The sequence below is a fragment of the Phytophthora cinnamomi genome (genome assembly GCF_018691715.1).
Source record: "Phytophthora cinnamomi strain GKB4 chromosome Unknown Contig127, whole genome shotgun sequence".
NCBI lineage: Eukaryota > Oomycota > Peronosporomycetes > Peronosporales > Peronosporaceae > Phytophthora > Phytophthora cinnamomi.
Window position 1 is genome coordinate 92,502 of NW_027151060.1, and position 17,981 is coordinate 110,482.

The following is a 17,981-nucleotide window of genomic DNA, read 5'->3' on the forward strand; positions in this document are numbered from 1 at the left end:
ACGCGCTGCCTCCGCCGGGGTCGAGCCAGGAACTTGCTCCGTTGTGCTGACATCAGTTGCTACAACTGTAGAATCAACAGGCGCCGCTGCCTGGACCGGAGGTTCTTCTCTGCGGATTGGTGGAGGCCCAACAGACGTGTTTCCGGCCGCAACATGACTCTCGACAGCCGTGACAGTAGCGGCCGTGTCTGTCACGATAAGCGATTGAAATTCCTTGTTTAAGTTGTATCGTTTAGCCCTCCGACGCGCTTGGCGGCGCCTTTTAGCGGCAGGCTCCTCTGGAGCAGCCGGGGTTGCGTTGATACGCTCGTTGTCCCGCAAGGCCTGCTCGATCTCCTCGCGCGTCCATTTCCTTTTCGTTCGAGCCATTCTGGGCTGCGTACACGCAACAGAGTCACATGACGCGTTAGACATAAAGTCTAAGAACACCGTCGCCATTTCCAGGGTCCTATACACGCGCCCCGCCGCGGACACAGAAGCGCAAATAGGTGCGTCCACCTAAAGCGCCGGTCCCATACACGACCACTGGCCCGGAGATGAGGCAGGTCACCCGGCTTCGCCGAGATCTGCCCCATTTACCCCGGATTGGTATGAGATTTCCCACGCCGCTGGCGGGCGGACGTGGGCACCTCAGGGTCGCGGCTCCCAAGAGCGGTCGCTGCGGCAAGGGCACGCGCAATCCTACGTCGGCGGCGGGTGCCAGCTGCAGTCTTTCTTATCATCTTAAAATGGGTATTGCTACCCACTTTAGAGAAAGTAACGGTCAGTATAGTGGAGAGCTGCAGTACCCAAATGCCATTCTCCAAGGTAATTAAACCCGGGATGCAAGCAAGAGAGCAATGTTGCAGATTCGGGACGGCCTGCCTGGCATCTGTGCGCCAACGGGGAGTCTCGACTACATGGCCGTGTCGTGGAACCCACTGCAACTCCCCGTGGCCCCACCGGAGTAGGCACCAGGCCGCCCTTAATCCCACACTATAATACCTCGACTGCCCTGAAGGTACCAGTTATCCCAACAGGCGGAACTCCCGAAACCGACACTTCTATTACAGTTAGGAAACTATGTAGCTAAGCGTACCTTAGTCCCTGTGCGGCGCTCGCGTCCTGTGGGGCTCGCTGCAGCGCCCGACGTCCGAGCGCTTCCTCGCTCCGCCGCGCGCGGAATTCAAAAAGGAAATGTGAGCGCTGAGGCAAAATCGGCCAATCACAGCGCGTTATAATTATCACGCATGGCTATGTTGTAATATCGGGCAAACATAAGCCAGTCCGGAAGATGGTGAGATGCCATAGGGCAGGTTACTAATGCGCTAATGCAGGGCGGTAGGACAATGCGCTACGGCAGGCTGATGCCCCAAGGGCGGAACACGACGAACTTACAGACAAACTTACAGGATACTCGGTTAGTTGTGGTAGACTAGCAGAGCGCCGCCGCTTCGCGGCGGTGGGTGTGGGTTTGGCCACAGTAGTATGTCCCGCCTTCGCTCCGGCGGGCTGGTTGGTTTGCTTATACAACGCTTGACGTTGGGGTATATGCCCGCCTCCGCTTCGCTCCGGCGGGCGATGGTTTCGTCAAAGGGATGCATTGCTAATGTGAAACGCACTTCCAAAAAAAGACATGTATTTATGTAATTATGAAGTGTGTACTGCTGAATGCCTACTCCGCCTAAGCATCTTCGAATATCTGCCTGTACACAATGTTGTCAGTGTATGCACCGTCGTCTTCCTCCAGCTCCGGATACTCGATCAAAGCCTTGAACTTGGACCTGGATGTAACTCTCGACAGCGCCACGTAGAGCTGTCCGTGGGAGAAGCAGGGTGTCGCCAGATACAAACCTAGGTTCTGGACGGTTTGGCCTTGGGCTTTGTTGATGGTCATGGCGAAAGCTGGTACAACTGGAAACTGCTTGCGTCGCAAGCGGAAGGGGAACTCGCGCGCGTCCCCATCGCTGACGAAGACGATCCTTGGAATTAGAACGTTTTGGCCTATGCGCTCGCCAGTCATGATGGTAGCATGAATAACGTGGGGCTTGAGCTGGACAACCCGTAGTCGCGTTCCGTTGCAGAGGCCCAAGTCGGGGTTCAGGTTTCTCATCATCATAATTGGGGCGCCTTCCTTCAATGTAAGTTTGTGTGGAGGAATACCGTTGATAGTCACCGAATGCAACACCTCCGGCTCGAAGAAGTTTCCTTCGTTGTCGTCATCCACTGAATCCACCGATAGATACTCGCGGGCCTCCCCGGAGAGTCGTTCAGAGACAGCTTGGTTGATGCGGTGCACCACGGCGTTGGTAGTCGTCAAGATGGTCCTGTTGGCGAAGTACTCGTCCGTAGCAACCTCGGGATCGTTGATGTCGGCGTACATCTTATCAATAATGTTCTTCAAACCCCGTGGAACAGCTCCAGGTGTGATTTCTTCGTCTTCAATGTCGTCTCCTTCTTCGTAGATGTTGTCGATCAGCATATCGCGCGGAATCTTCACAAAGTCCCTGCCCAGGGACCTGTTGACCTCGTGTCTACCCTCTCCCACTTGTAGGAGAAACTCCGAGAAAGCTGCGAGCTCTGCGGCGGTGCTTTCGTTACTTGCCGATTGTACACGCATGTTTTCCGTGAGATGCAGCTGCTTGAAGTGTCGCCATAGCGTAGATGACTTCAGACACGCGCCGATGGTCTCCGCTGGTGTGCCGCGCACTACCACCGGCAAAATCTGGCGGAAGTCACCGGAAAGTACAAATACTTTCCCTCCAAAAGGCTCCTGGTCGTTACCCATGATGTCACGCAAAGACCTGTCCACCGCTTCGAAGGCGTGCCTGTGAGTCATTGGAGCTTCGTCCCAGATAACCAAACTGGCTCGCTCGATCAACATCTTGAGGCGCGATTGTTTGTAAATCGCACACGTCGACTTGTCGTTCAGCTTGAGAGGTATCTTGAACGTCGAATGCGCTGTGCGCCCACCCATGAGCAACAGCGAAGCAATTCCACTCGAAGCCACAGCAATCGCGATCTTCCCGGACAGTCGCACCTTCGCCAGGATATGCCGCAGCAGAGTTGACTTTCCTGTACCTCCCGGGCCGTCAATAAAGAACAGCTTGTTGCCTTGAACTGGTGCTTCGGCCGCCTGGATGATTTCGTCGTAAATAGCTCGTTGGCCGTCGTTCAGCTGGCTTTCTTGGTCCACAATGGCTTGAAGGGTAGAGTGCTGGTACCCCTCCAGTTCGCGTCGAATGAGGTTGTTCCGCAGCAGCGAATCCAGCACCAGCCGCGGGTAGTCATCCAGCTGAGGGAGGTCAAAGTCCGCCACTACGTAGCCATTGATTTGGAGCAGGTCGTTAAGGTCCTTGAGTGTGTGGAACCTGATCATGTCTTCCTTCTCCTGTCCTTCCAAGCCCCGGTATGTGTGCGCGAAGTCTTCAGAAAGAACGTCGTAGAATCGATTCCACAGAACGCGAACCTCCGAAACTTGAGAATAAACAATGATCGTCGCGAAGAGCTGGCGGAGTTGGTACGGCATCTTGAAGGCAGCGGCTTCTTCCATACACGCAATCCATTCTGCGTCGTCTTCAAGGTAGCCCAGTTTGAGTGCGGCTTGGCGGTACGACGCATACGTAACACCATCCACTGTCCGAAGCTTGGCAAAGGACTGAGGTCCCTTCCGGTGACACAGCAGTACACGCATGTAGAACCGCTCCATGTCCCGAGGGGTCACATGAACCATCCGCCCAAGCGCCGCTTGGTATTGTTTGCGACGAACCCATTTCTTTGCCTTGTCATCCCATCGGAATAGCTTCGGGATGTCTTGGTACACCATGGTCTTTGCAACTTGGTTCTCCGGAGCCTCGCTCGCACACAATTCGAAGAAGCGGGTCAACATCGAGTGGCGACCGCGAGTGAGAACTCGATCCGGGTTGTCGCTCGAACGGAAGGTCACGAATTGCTCGTTCTCCAGGTGGATCGTCAGCTGTACGATGGAATGCGTCTTGCCTTGAACGGAGAAGTCGAGAAGCCGCATACATGCCTCTATCGGAGATATATACCTTGCGTTCAGGTACCGAAGAATCTCGTTGGGATCCATCCTTGCACCGTTCGACTCCCCGCCCACCGTTTCCACAGTGATTACAGCCTTGTCGGACCCCTTGTAGACGTACTTGTACAGATATTTGACCGCCGTGAGGGCCGTACAAACCTCCACGTTGATATGGCAGTTGTACTTCTGCGAAAGGTAGGGATTGTACGGGACCACCCATTGGTTAATGGTGGCGTTGTCGTACTCCCTTCCCTTGAACTTGAGTACTCCCGGTGGCCGGCGGCGACGTCTGCAGACAGGAAACCCGTTCACGTTTCCTTGGGTAACCTCTACCAACGGCTTCGGGTATCCCTTCGTGCACTTTCCGTCCTTCATGCAGGGGCTGGAGGGGTTCGCCGCGCCACATGGACCATGCATCATGCAAGTGAGGATGGTCTCGTACAGCTGGGGGTTGATCTCGGCGTCCGGGAGCTCCGAAGAGCACAACTTGTCGATGATTTGTCTTGTACGCGGCTTGTCTTCGTCTGCGAGAATAATCAGAATGTGTGCGTGTGGGAGGCCCTCTTCTGGAACTCCACCACGTAGATCCTCGCCAGAACACGTCCCAGTACGCCTTCATCCAAGTCTTTCAGCATCGCCGCCAATTTCTGCTGCCAAACGCGGGCTACAATGTCCGGGCGGTCTTGTGCGCTTTGGTTTGGCTCCGGTATCTTTCCTGGATCTCGTCCCACGTAGGGTTGCACGTCATAGTAACGAAGACGTCCGGTTTCCCGTACTCCCGCACGATAGCCATGGAATCTTGGTAAGACTTGTACATGGCCCGCGGACTCCCCGAATGCGTAGCTGGTAGAACGATGCGCTTGCCGATTTGGTCCAGGAAGTGTCCCGAGCGACGCTGCGGTTCATCGGGGTGCTGGAGCGCCCCAGTTTCGCGGTTGTACTCCGTCAATAGGGCTTCGCCCTCGCGCAGAACCGCCGTGTTTTCACTTAGAAGCGCGTCTCGAACCCCGCTGTACTGATCGGCGCGAAGTTCAGCTTGATGGGATGCCACCCAACGCAGTTGCTCTTGCTCGCACTTGGCTCGTTGATCTACGCAGTACTGCTGGAATAATCGCCCACCTTGGTGCAGTACCGACTCGTCACCGACTTTCTGGAATAACCGGTAGGCTACATGCTCTCGGAGGGACATTTCACGCTTCTTTCTGCGCACCACGTTGTTCGCATACACGTCTGTGTAGGTCCAACCCAGTTCTCCATGCGGAAGAAGTAGTGGGTACTGCAACGGGTCATACACAGAGTGCGTCTCGAAGAGCCGAAGCAGCGAGTGATCTTTAGTACGCAGAAGGATGTCGCGCGGGCTGTCCAAGTTGCCATCCTCGATAAGAGTCGCCCCAACTTCCGAGACCGTTGGTAGGTTGTGGGTTCGTGGGTTTGACCTCTTCTCGTGCAGCCGGAACACCATATCAACCACCTCCTTTCCCGCCGCCTGGTCGGCGCGCAGCTTCTCCGCGAAGTTGAGATATTGTTGCGCGAACGGATTGCACTCCTCCATCATCTGCTCCATCTCCAGCAGCGTCCCGGCGTGGAGGTCAGCGAAAATACCTCGGCGACGCTCCGCTCGCTGTTGCATGTCTGGATCGACGATGTAGATCTGGGCAAACTTGGGGGCATGGGCTCGTTTGTGAACGTATCGATACGCGGAAGTAGAGAGCCCAAGTAGTGCCCCATGGCTCCTTGAATACGATACGTGTATACACCACGTTGTCCAGCAACGCTCTCGTCTTGGTTCACGTCCCTGAAGTTGGACCGGTTGCTACAGGAAGCCCCAATCGACGTGAAGGCAAAAACTTGGTTGTAGGCACGAATGCGGCGCCGAAACTCGGCATCCGTGTACAACTGGTGCAGTCGCGGAGGCGCAGCTCGTAGTGAAGGTAGCTGCACCGCTCCCTCCAAACAACAGCCTTTTTTGGACTCTGCAGGCCATTTCCACGCGTTGCAATGAGGGCAGATCGTAGTTGGAGGCAGTCTGTGGCGCCCATTAACGATGTTGTCGCCGCTGAGCATGGAGACTCTGAAATCCTCCTGGTTTGCGAGTGCATGACCTCTGCGAAGAGTGCTGCGCCGTATACGCTCCTGTTGTCGTCGTTCCTCTCTCACCTCCTCCTCTTGAGCGTCTCGAACCGTGGCTTGATACTCCCGAAGAGCCACTCGCTCTGCTTCCGCTTCTTCTTGCGTCAGATTAGCCCGACGTTCTTCCTGGCGAACGCGTTCGCGTTCCTGGCGTTCTTCACGTTCATCTGGCGTTTCTTGCTGGCGTTGTTGGGCGTGTTGTAGACGATCGGTCTCCTGCATGATCTCCCGTTGTTGCTCGGTTTGGTTAGCTCTTCTAGCGGCCTGTAGTAAACGGCTTTGCTCGCGCGCTGTGCTTCGTTCGGCCTCTGTTAATAGAGCCCTACGTGTCCTTTGGCGTTCTGCATCTCTACGTCTTTGACGCTCGCGTTGGGATCCCGTCATGTTCGCCCTTCTAATTCGGGCTCTCTCTCTGTCTCGCGCGCGGCGTCGTTCTGTTTGAGACGCCGTCATTGCAGCGCGCCTCCTACGCGCTGCCTCCGCCGGGGTCGAGCCAGGAACTTGCTCCGTTGTGCTGACATCAGTTGCTACAACTGTAGAATCAACAGGCGCCGCTGCCTGGACCGGAGGTTCTTCTCTGCGGATTGGTGGAGGCCCAACAGACGTGTTTCCGGCCGCAACATGACTCTCGACAGCCGTGACAGTAGCGGCCGTGTCTGTCACGATAAGCGATTGAAATTCCTTGTTTAAGTTGTATCGTTTAGCCCTCCGACGCGCTTGGCGGCGCCTTTTAGCGGCAGGCTCCTCTGGAGCAGCCGGGGTTGCGTTGATACGCTCGTTGTCCCGCAAGGCCTGCTCGATCTCCTCGCGCGTCCATTTCCTTTTCGTTCGAGCCATTCTGGGCTGCGTACACGCAACAGAGTCACATGACGCGTTAGACATAAAGTCTAAGAACACCGTCGCCATTTCCAGGGTCCTATACACGCGCCCCGCCGCGGACACAGAAGCGCAAATAGGTGCGTCCACCTAAAGCGCCGGTCCCATACACGACCACTGGCCCGGAGATGAGGCAGGTCACCCGGCTTCGCCGAGATCTGCCCCATTTACCCCGGATTGGTATGAGATTTCCCACGCCGCTGGCGGGCGGACGTGGGCACCTCAGGGTCGCGGCTCCCAAGAGCGGTCGCTGCGGCAAGGGCACGCGCAATCCTACGTCGGCGGCGGGTGCCAGCTGCAGTCTTTCTTATCATCTTAAAATGGGTATTGCTACCCACTTTAGAGAAAGTAACGGTCAGTATAGTGGAGAGCTGCAGTACCCAAATGCCATTCTCCAAGGTAATTAAACCCGGGATGCAAGCAAGAGAGCAATGTTGCAGATTCGGGACGGCCTGCCTGGCATCTGTGCGCCAACGGGGAGTCTCGACTACATGGCCGTGTCGTGGAACCCACTGCAACTCCCCGTGGCCCCACCGGAGTAGGCACCAGGCCGCCCTTAATCCCACACTATAATACCTCGACTGCCCTGAAGGTACCAGTTATCCCAACAGGCGGAACTCCCGAAACCGACACTTCTATTACAGTTAGGAAACTATGTAGCTAAGCGTACCTTAGTCCCTGTGCGGCGCTCGCGTCCTGTGGGGCTCGCTGCAGCGCCCGACGTCCGAGCGCTTCCTCGCTCCGCCGCGCGCGGAATTCAAAAAGGAAATGTGAGCGCTGAGGCAAAATCGGCCAATCACAGCGCGTTATAATTATCACGCATGGCTATGTTGTAATATCGGGCAAACATAAGCCAGTCCGGAAGATGGTGAGATGCCATAGGGCAGGTTACTAATGCGCTAATGCAGGGCGGTAGGACAATGCGCTACGGCAGGCTGATGCCCCAAGGGCGGAACACGACGAACTTACAGACAAACTTACAGGATACTCGGTTAGTTGTGGTAGACTAGCCGATCGCCGCCGCTTCGCGGCGGTGTGTGTGTGGTTAGTCATAGGCGGTTACGCTCGCGGTTCCAGCTCGCTCCACTATTTGTCATAGCCCCCTCCGCATCGCTCCGGTGGGTTTACAGTTCGGCGCAACCCGTTACGCTACTTGGCAATCCTTTCGTCTCAACCCGTTACGCTCGCTGTGCCAGCTCGCTCCACTACTGAACATACCGTTGCTCGCAACCCGTTCCGCTCGCTGTGCCAGCTTGCTCCACTACTGAATATACCGTTCGTCCCAACCCGCTCCACTACTGAATATACCGTTCGTCACAACCCGTTACGCTCGCTGTGCCAGCTCGCGCCACTACAACGGATAGCGCTCGGTACTTGTAGGTCCTGCGGCCTTGCAGGTCCGAAGTGCTTGAAGGTCCGGCGTACTTCATCGACAATTTATCGCAACCCGTTACACTCGCTGTGCCAGTTCGCTAGGCCACTACTTACCATACCGTTCATTGCAACCCGTTGCGCTCGCTGTCCCAGCTCGCTCCACTACTTACCATACTGTTCGTCCCAACCCGTTACGCTCGCTGTGCCAGGTCGGTGCTTGAAGGTCCCGCAGGTCGCGCTTGAAGGACCATTCATCGTAACCCGTTACGCTCGCTGTGCCAGCTCGCTTCACTACTGGATATACCGTTTGTCCCAACCCGTTACGCTCGCTGTTCCAGCTCGCTCTACTACTACGCGATCGCGTTCGGTGCACGAATGTCCAACATGCTTGAAGATCCTGCGTGCTTGAAGGTCCTGTGGAAGGTGCTTGAAGGTCCGGGATCACCCCTGTCCAGCGCACGTCTTGTATTTCGCGCGCTGTATCGCGAAATGTGTGTGGCACCCCGAATAGCAATATATTCTAACAGAGAGGATTTCGGCCAATCACAGAGCAGTAATAATATATTATGTATTTAGCTCACGCCCAGAAGGTCGTCGTCTATTAACTTTATCGACTTTAGGGCGCATATACGGGTTGCTATATCGCGCACGCAGCGCACCGTCGTCGCTGTGCGGCGCTCGCGTCCTGTGGGGCTCGCAGCGGCGCCCGCCGTCCGCGCCCTGCGTCGCTCCGCCGCGCCCGAATTCGAATTCAAAAACGGAAATTTTAGCGGGGTGGCAATTTCAGCCTATCACAGCACGAATAAATATAACGCAAGGCTATTTTTGTAATATCGGGCATAGATTAGCCAGTCAAAAGGATGGTGGGATGCCATAGGGTAGGCTACTAATACACTGTCGCCAGGCGGGAAGGGCGCTCCCCCGACGATGCTCTACGGCAGGCTAAGCCCCCAAGATAGAGAACGGACGGACTTACAGACAAACATACAGGATACTCTGTTAGTTGTAGTAGACTAGTTGATCGCCGCCGCTTCGCGGCGGTGTGTGTGGTTAGTCATAGGCGGTTACGCTCGCGGTTCCAGCTCGCTCCACTATTTGTCATAGCCCCCTCCGCATCGCTCCGGTGGGTTTACAGTTCGGCGCAACCCGTTACGCTACTTGGCAATCCTTTCGTCTCAACCCGTTACGCTCGCTGTGCCAGCTCGCTCCACTACTGAACATACCGTTGCTCGCAACCCGTTCCGCTCGCTGTGCCAGCTTGCTCCACTACTGAATATACCGTTCGTCCCAACCCGCTCCACTACTGAATATACCGTTCGTCACAACCCGTTACGCTCGCTGTGCCAGCTCGCGCCACTACAACGGATAGCGCTCGGTACTTGTAGGTCCTGCGGCCTTGCAGGTCCGAAGTGCTTGAAGGTCCGGCGTACTTCATCGACAATTTATCGCAACCCGTTACACTCGCTGTGCCAGTTCGCTAGGCCACTACTTACCATACCGTTCATTGCAACCCGTTGCGCTCGCTGTCCCAGCTCGCTCCACTACTTACCATACTGTTCGTCCCAACCCGTTACGCTCGCTGTGCCAGGTCGGTGCTTGAAGGTCCCGCAGGTCGCGCTTGAAGGACCATTCATCGTAACCCGTTACGCTCGCTGTGCCAGCTCGCTTCACTACTGGATATACCGTTTGTCCCAACCCGTTACGCTCGCTGTTCCAGCTCGCTCTACTACTACGCGATCGCGTTCGGTGCACGAATGTCCAACATGCTTGAAGATCCTGCGTGCTTGAAGGTCCTGTGGAAGGTGCTTGAAGGTCCGGGATCACCCCTGTCCAGCGCACGTCTTGTATTTCGCGCGCTGTATCGCGAAATGTGTGTGGCACCCCGAATAGCAATATATTCTAACAGAGAGGATTTCGGCCAATCACAGAGCAGTAATAATATATTATGTATTTAGCTCACGCCCAGAAGGTCGTCGTCTATTAACTTTATCGACTTTAGGGCGCATATACGGGTTGCTATATCGCGCACGCAGCGCACCGTCGTCGCTGTGCGGCGCTCGCGTCCTGTGGGGCTCGCAGCGGCGCCCGCCGTCCGCGCCCTGCGTCGCTCCGCCGCGCCCGAATTCGAATTCAAAAACGGAAATTTTAGCGGGGTGGCAATTTCAGCCTATCACAGCACGAATAAATATAACGCAAGGCTATTTTTGTAATATCGGGCATAGATTAGCCAGTCAAAAGGATGGTGGGATGCCATAGGGTAGGCTACTAATACACTGTCGCCAGGCGGGAAGGGCGCTCCCCCGACGATGCTCTACGGCAGGCTAAGCCCCCAAGATAGAGAACGGACGGACTTACAGACAAACATACAGGATACTCTGTTAGTTGTAGTAGACTAGTTGATCGCCGCCGCTTCGCGGCGGTGTGTGTGTGGTTAGTCATAGGCGGTTACGCTCGCGGTTCCAGCTCGCTCCACTATTTGTCATAGCCCCCTCCGCATCGCTCCGGTGGGTTTACAGTTCGGCGCAACCCGTTACGCTACTTGGCAATCCTTTCGTCTCAACCCGTTACGCTCGCTGTGCCAGCTCGCTCCACTACTGAACATACCGTTGCTCGCAACCCGTTCCGCTCGCTGTGCCAGCTTGCTCCACTACTGAATATACCGTTCGTCCCAACCCGCTCCACTACTGAATATACCGTTCGTCACAACCCGTTACGCTCGCTGTGCCAGCTCGCGCCACTACAACGGATAGCGCTCGGTACTTGTAGGTCCTGCGGCCTTGCAGGTCCGAAGTGCTTGAAGGTCCGGCGTACTTCATCGACAATTTATCGCAACCCGTTACACTCGCTGTGCCAGTTCGCTAGGCCACTACTTACCATACCGTTCATTGCAGCCCGTTGCGCTCGCTGTCCCAGCTCGCTCCACTACTTACCATACTGTTCGTCCCAACCCGTTACGCTCGCTGTGCCAGGTCGGTGCTTGAAGGTCCCGCAGGTCGCGCTTGAAGGACCATTCATCGTAACCCGTTACGCTCGCTGTGCCAGCTCGCTTCACTACTGGATATACCGTTTGTCCCAACCCGTTACGCTCGCTGTTCCAGCTCGCTCTACTACTACGCGATCGCGTTCGGTGCACGAATGTCCAACATGCTTGAAGATCCTGCGTGCTTGAAGGTCCTGTGGAAGGTGCTTGAAGGTCCGGGATCACCCCTGTCCAGCGCACGTCTTGTATTTCGCGCGCTGTATCGCGAAATGTGTGTGGCACCCCGAATAGCAATATATTCTAACAGAGAGGATTTCGGCCAATCACAGAGCAGTAATAATATATTATGTATTTAGCTCACGCCCAGAAGGTCGTCGTCTATTAACTTTATCGACTTTAGGGCGCATATACGGGTTGCTATATCGCGCACGCAGCGCACCGTCGTCGCTGTGCGGCGCTCGCGTCCTGTGGGGCTCGCAGCGGCGCTCCGCCGTCCGCGCCCTGCGTCGCTCCGCCGCGCCCGAATTCGAATTCAAAAACGGAAATTTTAGCGGGGTGGCAATTTCAGCCTATCACAGCACGAATAAATATAACGCAAGGCTATTTTTGTAATATCGGGCATAGATTAGCCAGTCAAAAGGATGGTGGGATGCCATAGGGTAGGCTACTAATACACTGTCGCCAGGCGGGAAGGGCGCTCCCCCGACGATGCTCTACGGCAGGCTAAGCCCCCAAGATAGAGAACGGACGGACTTACAGACAAACATACAGGATACTCTGTTAGTTGTAGTAGACTAGCCGATCGCCGCCGCTTCGCGGCGGTGTGTGTGGTTAGTCATAGGCGGTTACGCTCGCGGTTCCAGCTCGCTCCACTATTTGTCATAGCCCCCTCCGCATCGCTCCGGTGGGTTTACAGTTCGGCGCAACCCGTTACGCTACTTGGCAATCCTTTCGTCTCAACCCGTTACGCTCGCTGTGCCAGCTCGCTCCACTACTGAACATACCGTTGCTCGCAACCCGTTCCGCTCGCTGTGCCAGCTTGCTCCACTACTGAATATACCGTTCGTCCCAACCCGCTCCACTACTGAATATACCGTTCGTCACAACCCGTTACGCTCGCTGTGCCAGCTCGCGCCACTACAACGGATAGCGCTCGGTACTTGTAGGTCCTGCGGCCTTGCAGGTCCGAAGTGCTTGAAGGTCCGGCGTACTTCATCGACAATTTATCGCAACCCGTTACACTCGCTGTGCCAGTTCGCTAGGCCACTACTTACCATACCGTTCATTGCAACCCGTTGCGCTCGCTGTCCCAGCTCGCTCCACTACTTACCATACTGTTCGTCCCAACCCGTTACGCTCGCTGTGCCAGGTCGGTGCTTGAAGGTCCCGCAGGTCGCGCTTGAAGGACCATTCATCGTAACCCGTTACGCTCGCTGTGCCAGCTCGCTTCACTACTGGATATACCGTTTGTCACAGCCCGTTACGCTCGCTGTTCCAGCTCGCTCTACTACTACGCGATCGCGTTCGGTGCACGAATGTCCAACATGCTTGAAGATCCTGCGTGCTTGAAGGTCCTGTGGAAGGTGCTTGAAGGTCCGGGATCACCCCTGTCCAGCGCACGTCTTGTATTTCGCGCGCTGTATCGCGAAATGTGTGTGGCACCCCGAATAGCAATATATTCTAACAGAGAGGATTTCGGCCAATCACAGAGCAGTAATAATATATTATGTATTTAGCTCACGCCCAGAAGGTCGTCGTCTATTAACTTTATCGACTTTAGGGCGCATATACGGGTTGCTATATCGCGCACGCAGCGCACCGTCGTCGCTGTGCGGCGCTCGCGTCCTGTGGGGCTCGCAGCGGCGCTCCGCCGTCCGCGCCCTGCGTCGCTCCGCCGCGCCCGAATTCGAATTCAAAAACGGAAATTTTAGCGGGGTGGCAATTTCAGCCTATCACAGCACGAATAAATATAACGCAAGGCTATTTTTGTAATATCGGGCATAGATTAGCCAGTCAAAAGGATGGTGGGATGCCATAGGGTAGGCTACTAATACACTGTCGCCAGGCGGGAAGGGCGCTCCCCCGACGATGCTCTACGGCAGGCTAAGCCCCCAAGATAGAGAACGGACGGACTTACAGACAAACATACAGGATACTCTGTTAGTTGTAGTAGATGTTCAACCATGATAGGGTTGACACAACATGTGAGCGGGCACCAACTGCGAGGTCTTCCTCGGAATCCGTGGAGGCGTCAAATTGACAGCGAACTCAGGCAGCAAGCTGCTTCGCTGACCTATCCCGGAAGTTCAGCTTCCGACGCGCATCGTTTCGCTGGATGCACCGGGGTGACAACAACCACGCGAGCGTGCAGCAAAGCGTACGGCCCCGAAGAATTTTTCAGCGAAGCGAAGAGAATGCTGTCTCAGAGCGAGTCCCAGCGTCGCCTCCATGGAGGCCGTCGCGGCGAACGTGACGCGAACGCGCATGCGAGCGGCTCGTGGAGGCGCCTGGCAGATATCTCACAAGCTTTTCACATGGCGTCAAGGCTGCATCGATGCCGTCCCCAGTCAGGAACAGCCCTGACAGCGGAATGAGACGTTTCGTAAGGATCCGGTGCTCGAGCTGCCCGGTGCTCGAGACGCCAACCGCTGGCACGTCGATGTCGACGAACTGCATGCACTGCACGATGTAGGGGCTGAACCTGAGGGGGCGGACCAGATGGCTACATTACTCGCGGCCGTTTCGCCTGATTCTGAAGCAGACTGTGATTGGCTCCGACGCAATCCCATTGAATCAGAGTCTGATTCAGACACGCACGAGCCCGCTCGACTCGCGCCCTCGCCACTGTTCTCGCTCCCCGCCCGCCCGCTTCGCCATGGCCGCTACCGCCTTGTCGCGCGTCCACTCGAGCTCCACCGGCTACGGGGCCGTGGACTCGCCGCCGTCGTCGCCGCTGCTGCCGTCCAGGCCGCGCCGGCACTCGTCCGAGTACTTGTTCAAGTTCCTGGTGCTGACGCAGGTGTTCATGTACCTGGAGGCCGGCGCCGTGCCGTCGCTGCTGCAGCAGTTCACGCTCACCTTCCGACTGAGTCCGCAAGAGCAGGGGCTGCTGGGAGCCATCGTGTACATCTCCATCTCGCTGGCGTCGCCCTGGTGCAGCACGCTCTTCCGCCGCATCGATCCGCGCCAGCTACTCGGCGTTTCGCTCGTGGTGAACAACCTGGCGGTGCTGGGTCTCGCCTGCGCGCCCACCACGGCCTGGTACTCCAAGTCGCTGCTGATTTCGCTGCGCGGCTTCGTCGGGCTGACGCAGGCCTTCAGCTGTGTGTACTCGCCGTTGTGGGTGCACGACTACGCGCCAAAGGCGAAGCGCGGCACCTGGATGAGTTACCTGCAAGGCGCTGTGCCCGTCGGAATTACGCTAGGCTACTTTGCGGGCTCGGTTACGATTTGGCTGGCATCAGAAGGACCAGAGGCAGCCGCTACCTCATTGCAAGGTGTAGTGACCGCTTTGTCCAAGGCAGCATTGGGGATCAACGCAAACACTGACCTGGTTGACGGCGTCAACGAAGCCTCGATGAGGCTATGTCATGGAATCTATTGCTGGCGCTGGCCGTTCCTGACTCAGTTTGCTCTGATCCTCCCGCTGTCTATCTTGATTTTTTTCGTCCCGCGGGAACACATTCGACTGCGCGCGACTCGCCGCCGCTCCATCGTTATCGTGGACGCGGACGAAGATGAGGACACCAGTGTTGAGCAGAGCTTGCCAACTACGAATGATGATGAACACGTTCTAATGAGCCACCCAGGGGACAGCAGTGTTTCGGACGGCTACAGCTTCCGATCATTGGCATCGCACGAGCTGGAGGAGAGCACATCCAGATGGAGCAATCTCTGGCTACTGTTGCAGCACAAGGTGTACGTGTTCATTGTCATGGGGTTGTCGGGGCTGTTCTTCGTGGTTGCGGGTGTTCAGTTCTGGACGACGCTGTACTTGGAGACCAACACGGACGACTCGATGTACGAGATTCACCTCTCGTATCTGCTGGTGAGTGGTACAGGGCCGATCATGGGCGTGTTCTTTGGAGGCTGGCTCATCGATCAGTTCGGCGGATACTCAGGCCCGTATCATCAAATGCAAGCTCTGCGTGTGTGTATGGTTCTGGGCGGTGCTGGATGCCTGGCGGCTTTGCCTGTGTCGTACGTTCACAACACATTCTACATCGCGATATTCCTCTGGCTCATGCTGTTCTGCGGAGGTAGCATCCTGCCAGCCTGCTCTGGAATCGTCATCTCAGCAGCACCACCACGGTTGCGCCCCTGGCCTCGTCGGTGGCGTATGCGAGCTACAATCTGTTCGGGTATGCAGCATCTAACTACGTTCCTGGTCTGATCATGAATTTCATCATCGACCCGAGTGCGGACGCGGATGCTGGTGCTAGTGGTCTCGGAAGTGTTGGATCATGCAACGCTGCCTGCACCTATCGTATCGGGTTCCGTATCGTTCTGCTTTGGAGTGTTTGGGCTTTCTTTTGCCTCACCTGTGGCGCTATCGAATCTGGTCGAAATTACTCGGCGACTATCACTGCTCACTTCAATGGGCACAGTAGAAGCAACGGAAAACAACAAACGATGGCAACGACGTCCTCACATCAGCCAGTGTTCAAGAGCGTCGTGTAAACAATGACAACTAAAGTACCCAGTGCCCCGTGAGCCAGATCAAATGCGGGTCCCGAGAGAAGATAGATAACGTACGCGAGCGACATCGCGTATATTTATGATCGTAAACACGCGTGTTTGATTTTACTTGGCCGTGTTTGAGCTACTTGTCATCATTTGCTTTAAACGTGGCGCCTTACGCAGGAGTGCGTTGAGCATTGTTCCCACAAAGAAGGCCACCACCGTCGAGGTCATCGTGATGACATTGTACGGCATACTGAAATCGGGCGTTGGCAGCGGCACAAGTAGCGGCTCTGTGAACAACGTGGTAGTGAAAGTAGGAGGCTTACCACAGATCAAAGCTTCCTGAGCACCAACTTGCACGTTGAAAGTAGCTACGCCCGAGGCAATATCAAAGCCACGATTGGCGTCAGGCGGGTGCTCCGACAAACGCAGGAATGCTTTTTCCATCTGGAGCGAGAAAACCAGCGTTGTGTTCGCTGGCAGGAAAGCCTCAAGGCGCAACTGGTTGGGACGACCGCGCAACTCGGCGGGCACAAAGTTAAACGTTTGGATCATGTCCTGCGCCTTTTGTTCACTACCGCTGGCAGTCGCGCGAAACGTGTGAAAGTACACGCGAAGAAACCACGGAATGACATCATGGTAGGTTACGTGCATGCCACAGGATGGATGGTTATTCTTGAGCTGCACCGCGAATCCGCCACTAACCTGGCCGTAGCCAGTGACGAAACGATGTGCCGACACCACATCTTCTTGGGCCGTGTAGCTGCTTTTGGAGGAGGCTTTGTCGGCTGCAGCTTTCCAGTCTTCGAACCATGGAGTAGATAGTGACACGGGATGGTCGCGGAGGTCACTGGTCGCCATATCCGACGACTTCGTATCTTCCGTATGAATGACACTTTCTTCAGCGAGCGGGCATGCACTAACGTCCGCGGGTTGCTCGTTCGCAAAGAATAAGGAGCCCAGACTCCAGCGCGCCTTGTTGTACTTGCTGGGGCTCAGAACCGTCGTCAAGTGTTGCCGAAGCACCCACGTGTCGTCCGCAGTCCTCGCAGCAAACAGCGACAGCGACAAGTACTCCCCGGACAGTGCATTAATGGGATCAATAAGCGCCCCAAGACCAGAAACCGCTCGGCATGGCAGCATTTTGAGCCAGGGTGTCAAGTTCTCCGTGCAGAGCTCCTCGCGAGCGAGCGAACCGTGCAGGAACACGAGCGCGGGGTCAGTGCTCGTCGACGGGAAGGCGCCTAACTCCTCCGGAGTCGAGCCTGGCAGCAGCCCCGTGACAACCGTCTCGTCCATCTGGTTCAGGGAGGCCGAGAAGATACCGCCCAGCTCCGACGTGATGCCTCGCCAGCGCTGCTGGACGTCTGCGTCGCCTCGAAGCGCCACTTGCAGCCGCGTGCCGAAGGGCGCATGGGCGAACCCGGACCCGTTGAAGCTCTGCGCTGGTCCGTAGCGCCAGTCCGCGTATCTGCCGACGGAGAAGGTGAGGTGCAGCGACTCGGCGTCGTGTTTCTCGAGGATCTGGCGCAGCACGTTGGGGAAGAGCGACGCGGCGGTGGGGCTGGAGCGCTCGTCCACGGAGAAATCGAAGCGGCCGAGCACCTGGTTGATGGCAGGGAGGGGGCGCAGCGTCAACCGCTCCGTGAACGCGCCGAGGGCTCCATGGAGCAGCGAGAGCAGCAGCAGCGCGACGAGCGGCGGCGTCATGGCGCTTTTGCGTTGTGCTGGTTATAGTCTGGTGCCAACACATTGGTACGATGTACCGATTGATTGGTACACCGTGTTTCTAATGAAAAATGAGACTGCGTCAAACAAAAAGTCACCATTCGGAGTTTTCGAGATAGTCACGTTAAAGTTGACCAATCAAAATTCTTGTATAACCAGGCATCAAAACATCTATAAGCTAAAAACACT

General features: G+C 56.2%; 2 protein-coding genes across 3 annotated transcripts; one reads left to right on the top strand and one right to left on the bottom strand.

The window, feature by feature from the left end:
* Positions 1-14,256: 14,256 nt before the first annotated feature.
* IUM83_07053 (Major Facilitator Superfamily (MFS)) lies at positions 14,257-15,774 on the top strand (the record flags this gene model as incomplete). 2 transcript variants are annotated; one of them, XM_067931314.1, is made up of 2 exons in its annotated part: positions 14,257-15,132; positions 15,244-15,774. In XM_067931314.1, 2 exons carry the CDS (start codon positions 14,257-14,259, stop codon positions 15,772-15,774), a joined length of 1,407 nt encoding a protein of 468 aa, XP_067780335.1. The 2 variants fall into 2 exon arrangements, with proteins under 2 accessions (XP_067780335.1, XP_067780334.1); XM_067931313.1 differs by having other exon boundaries at positions 14,257-15,774.
* Positions 15,775-16,184: 410 nt separating this feature from the next.
* IUM83_07054 (GPI transamidase component) lies at positions 16,185-17,774 on the bottom strand (the record flags this gene model as incomplete). The annotated part of the gene is made up of 1 exon (XM_067931315.1): positions 16,185-17,774. The coding sequence occupies one exon, from the start codon at positions 17,772-17,774 to the stop codon at positions 16,185-16,187; it is 1,590 nt and encodes a 529-aa protein (XP_067780336.1).
* Between the last annotated feature and the right edge of the window lie 207 nt (positions 17,775-17,981).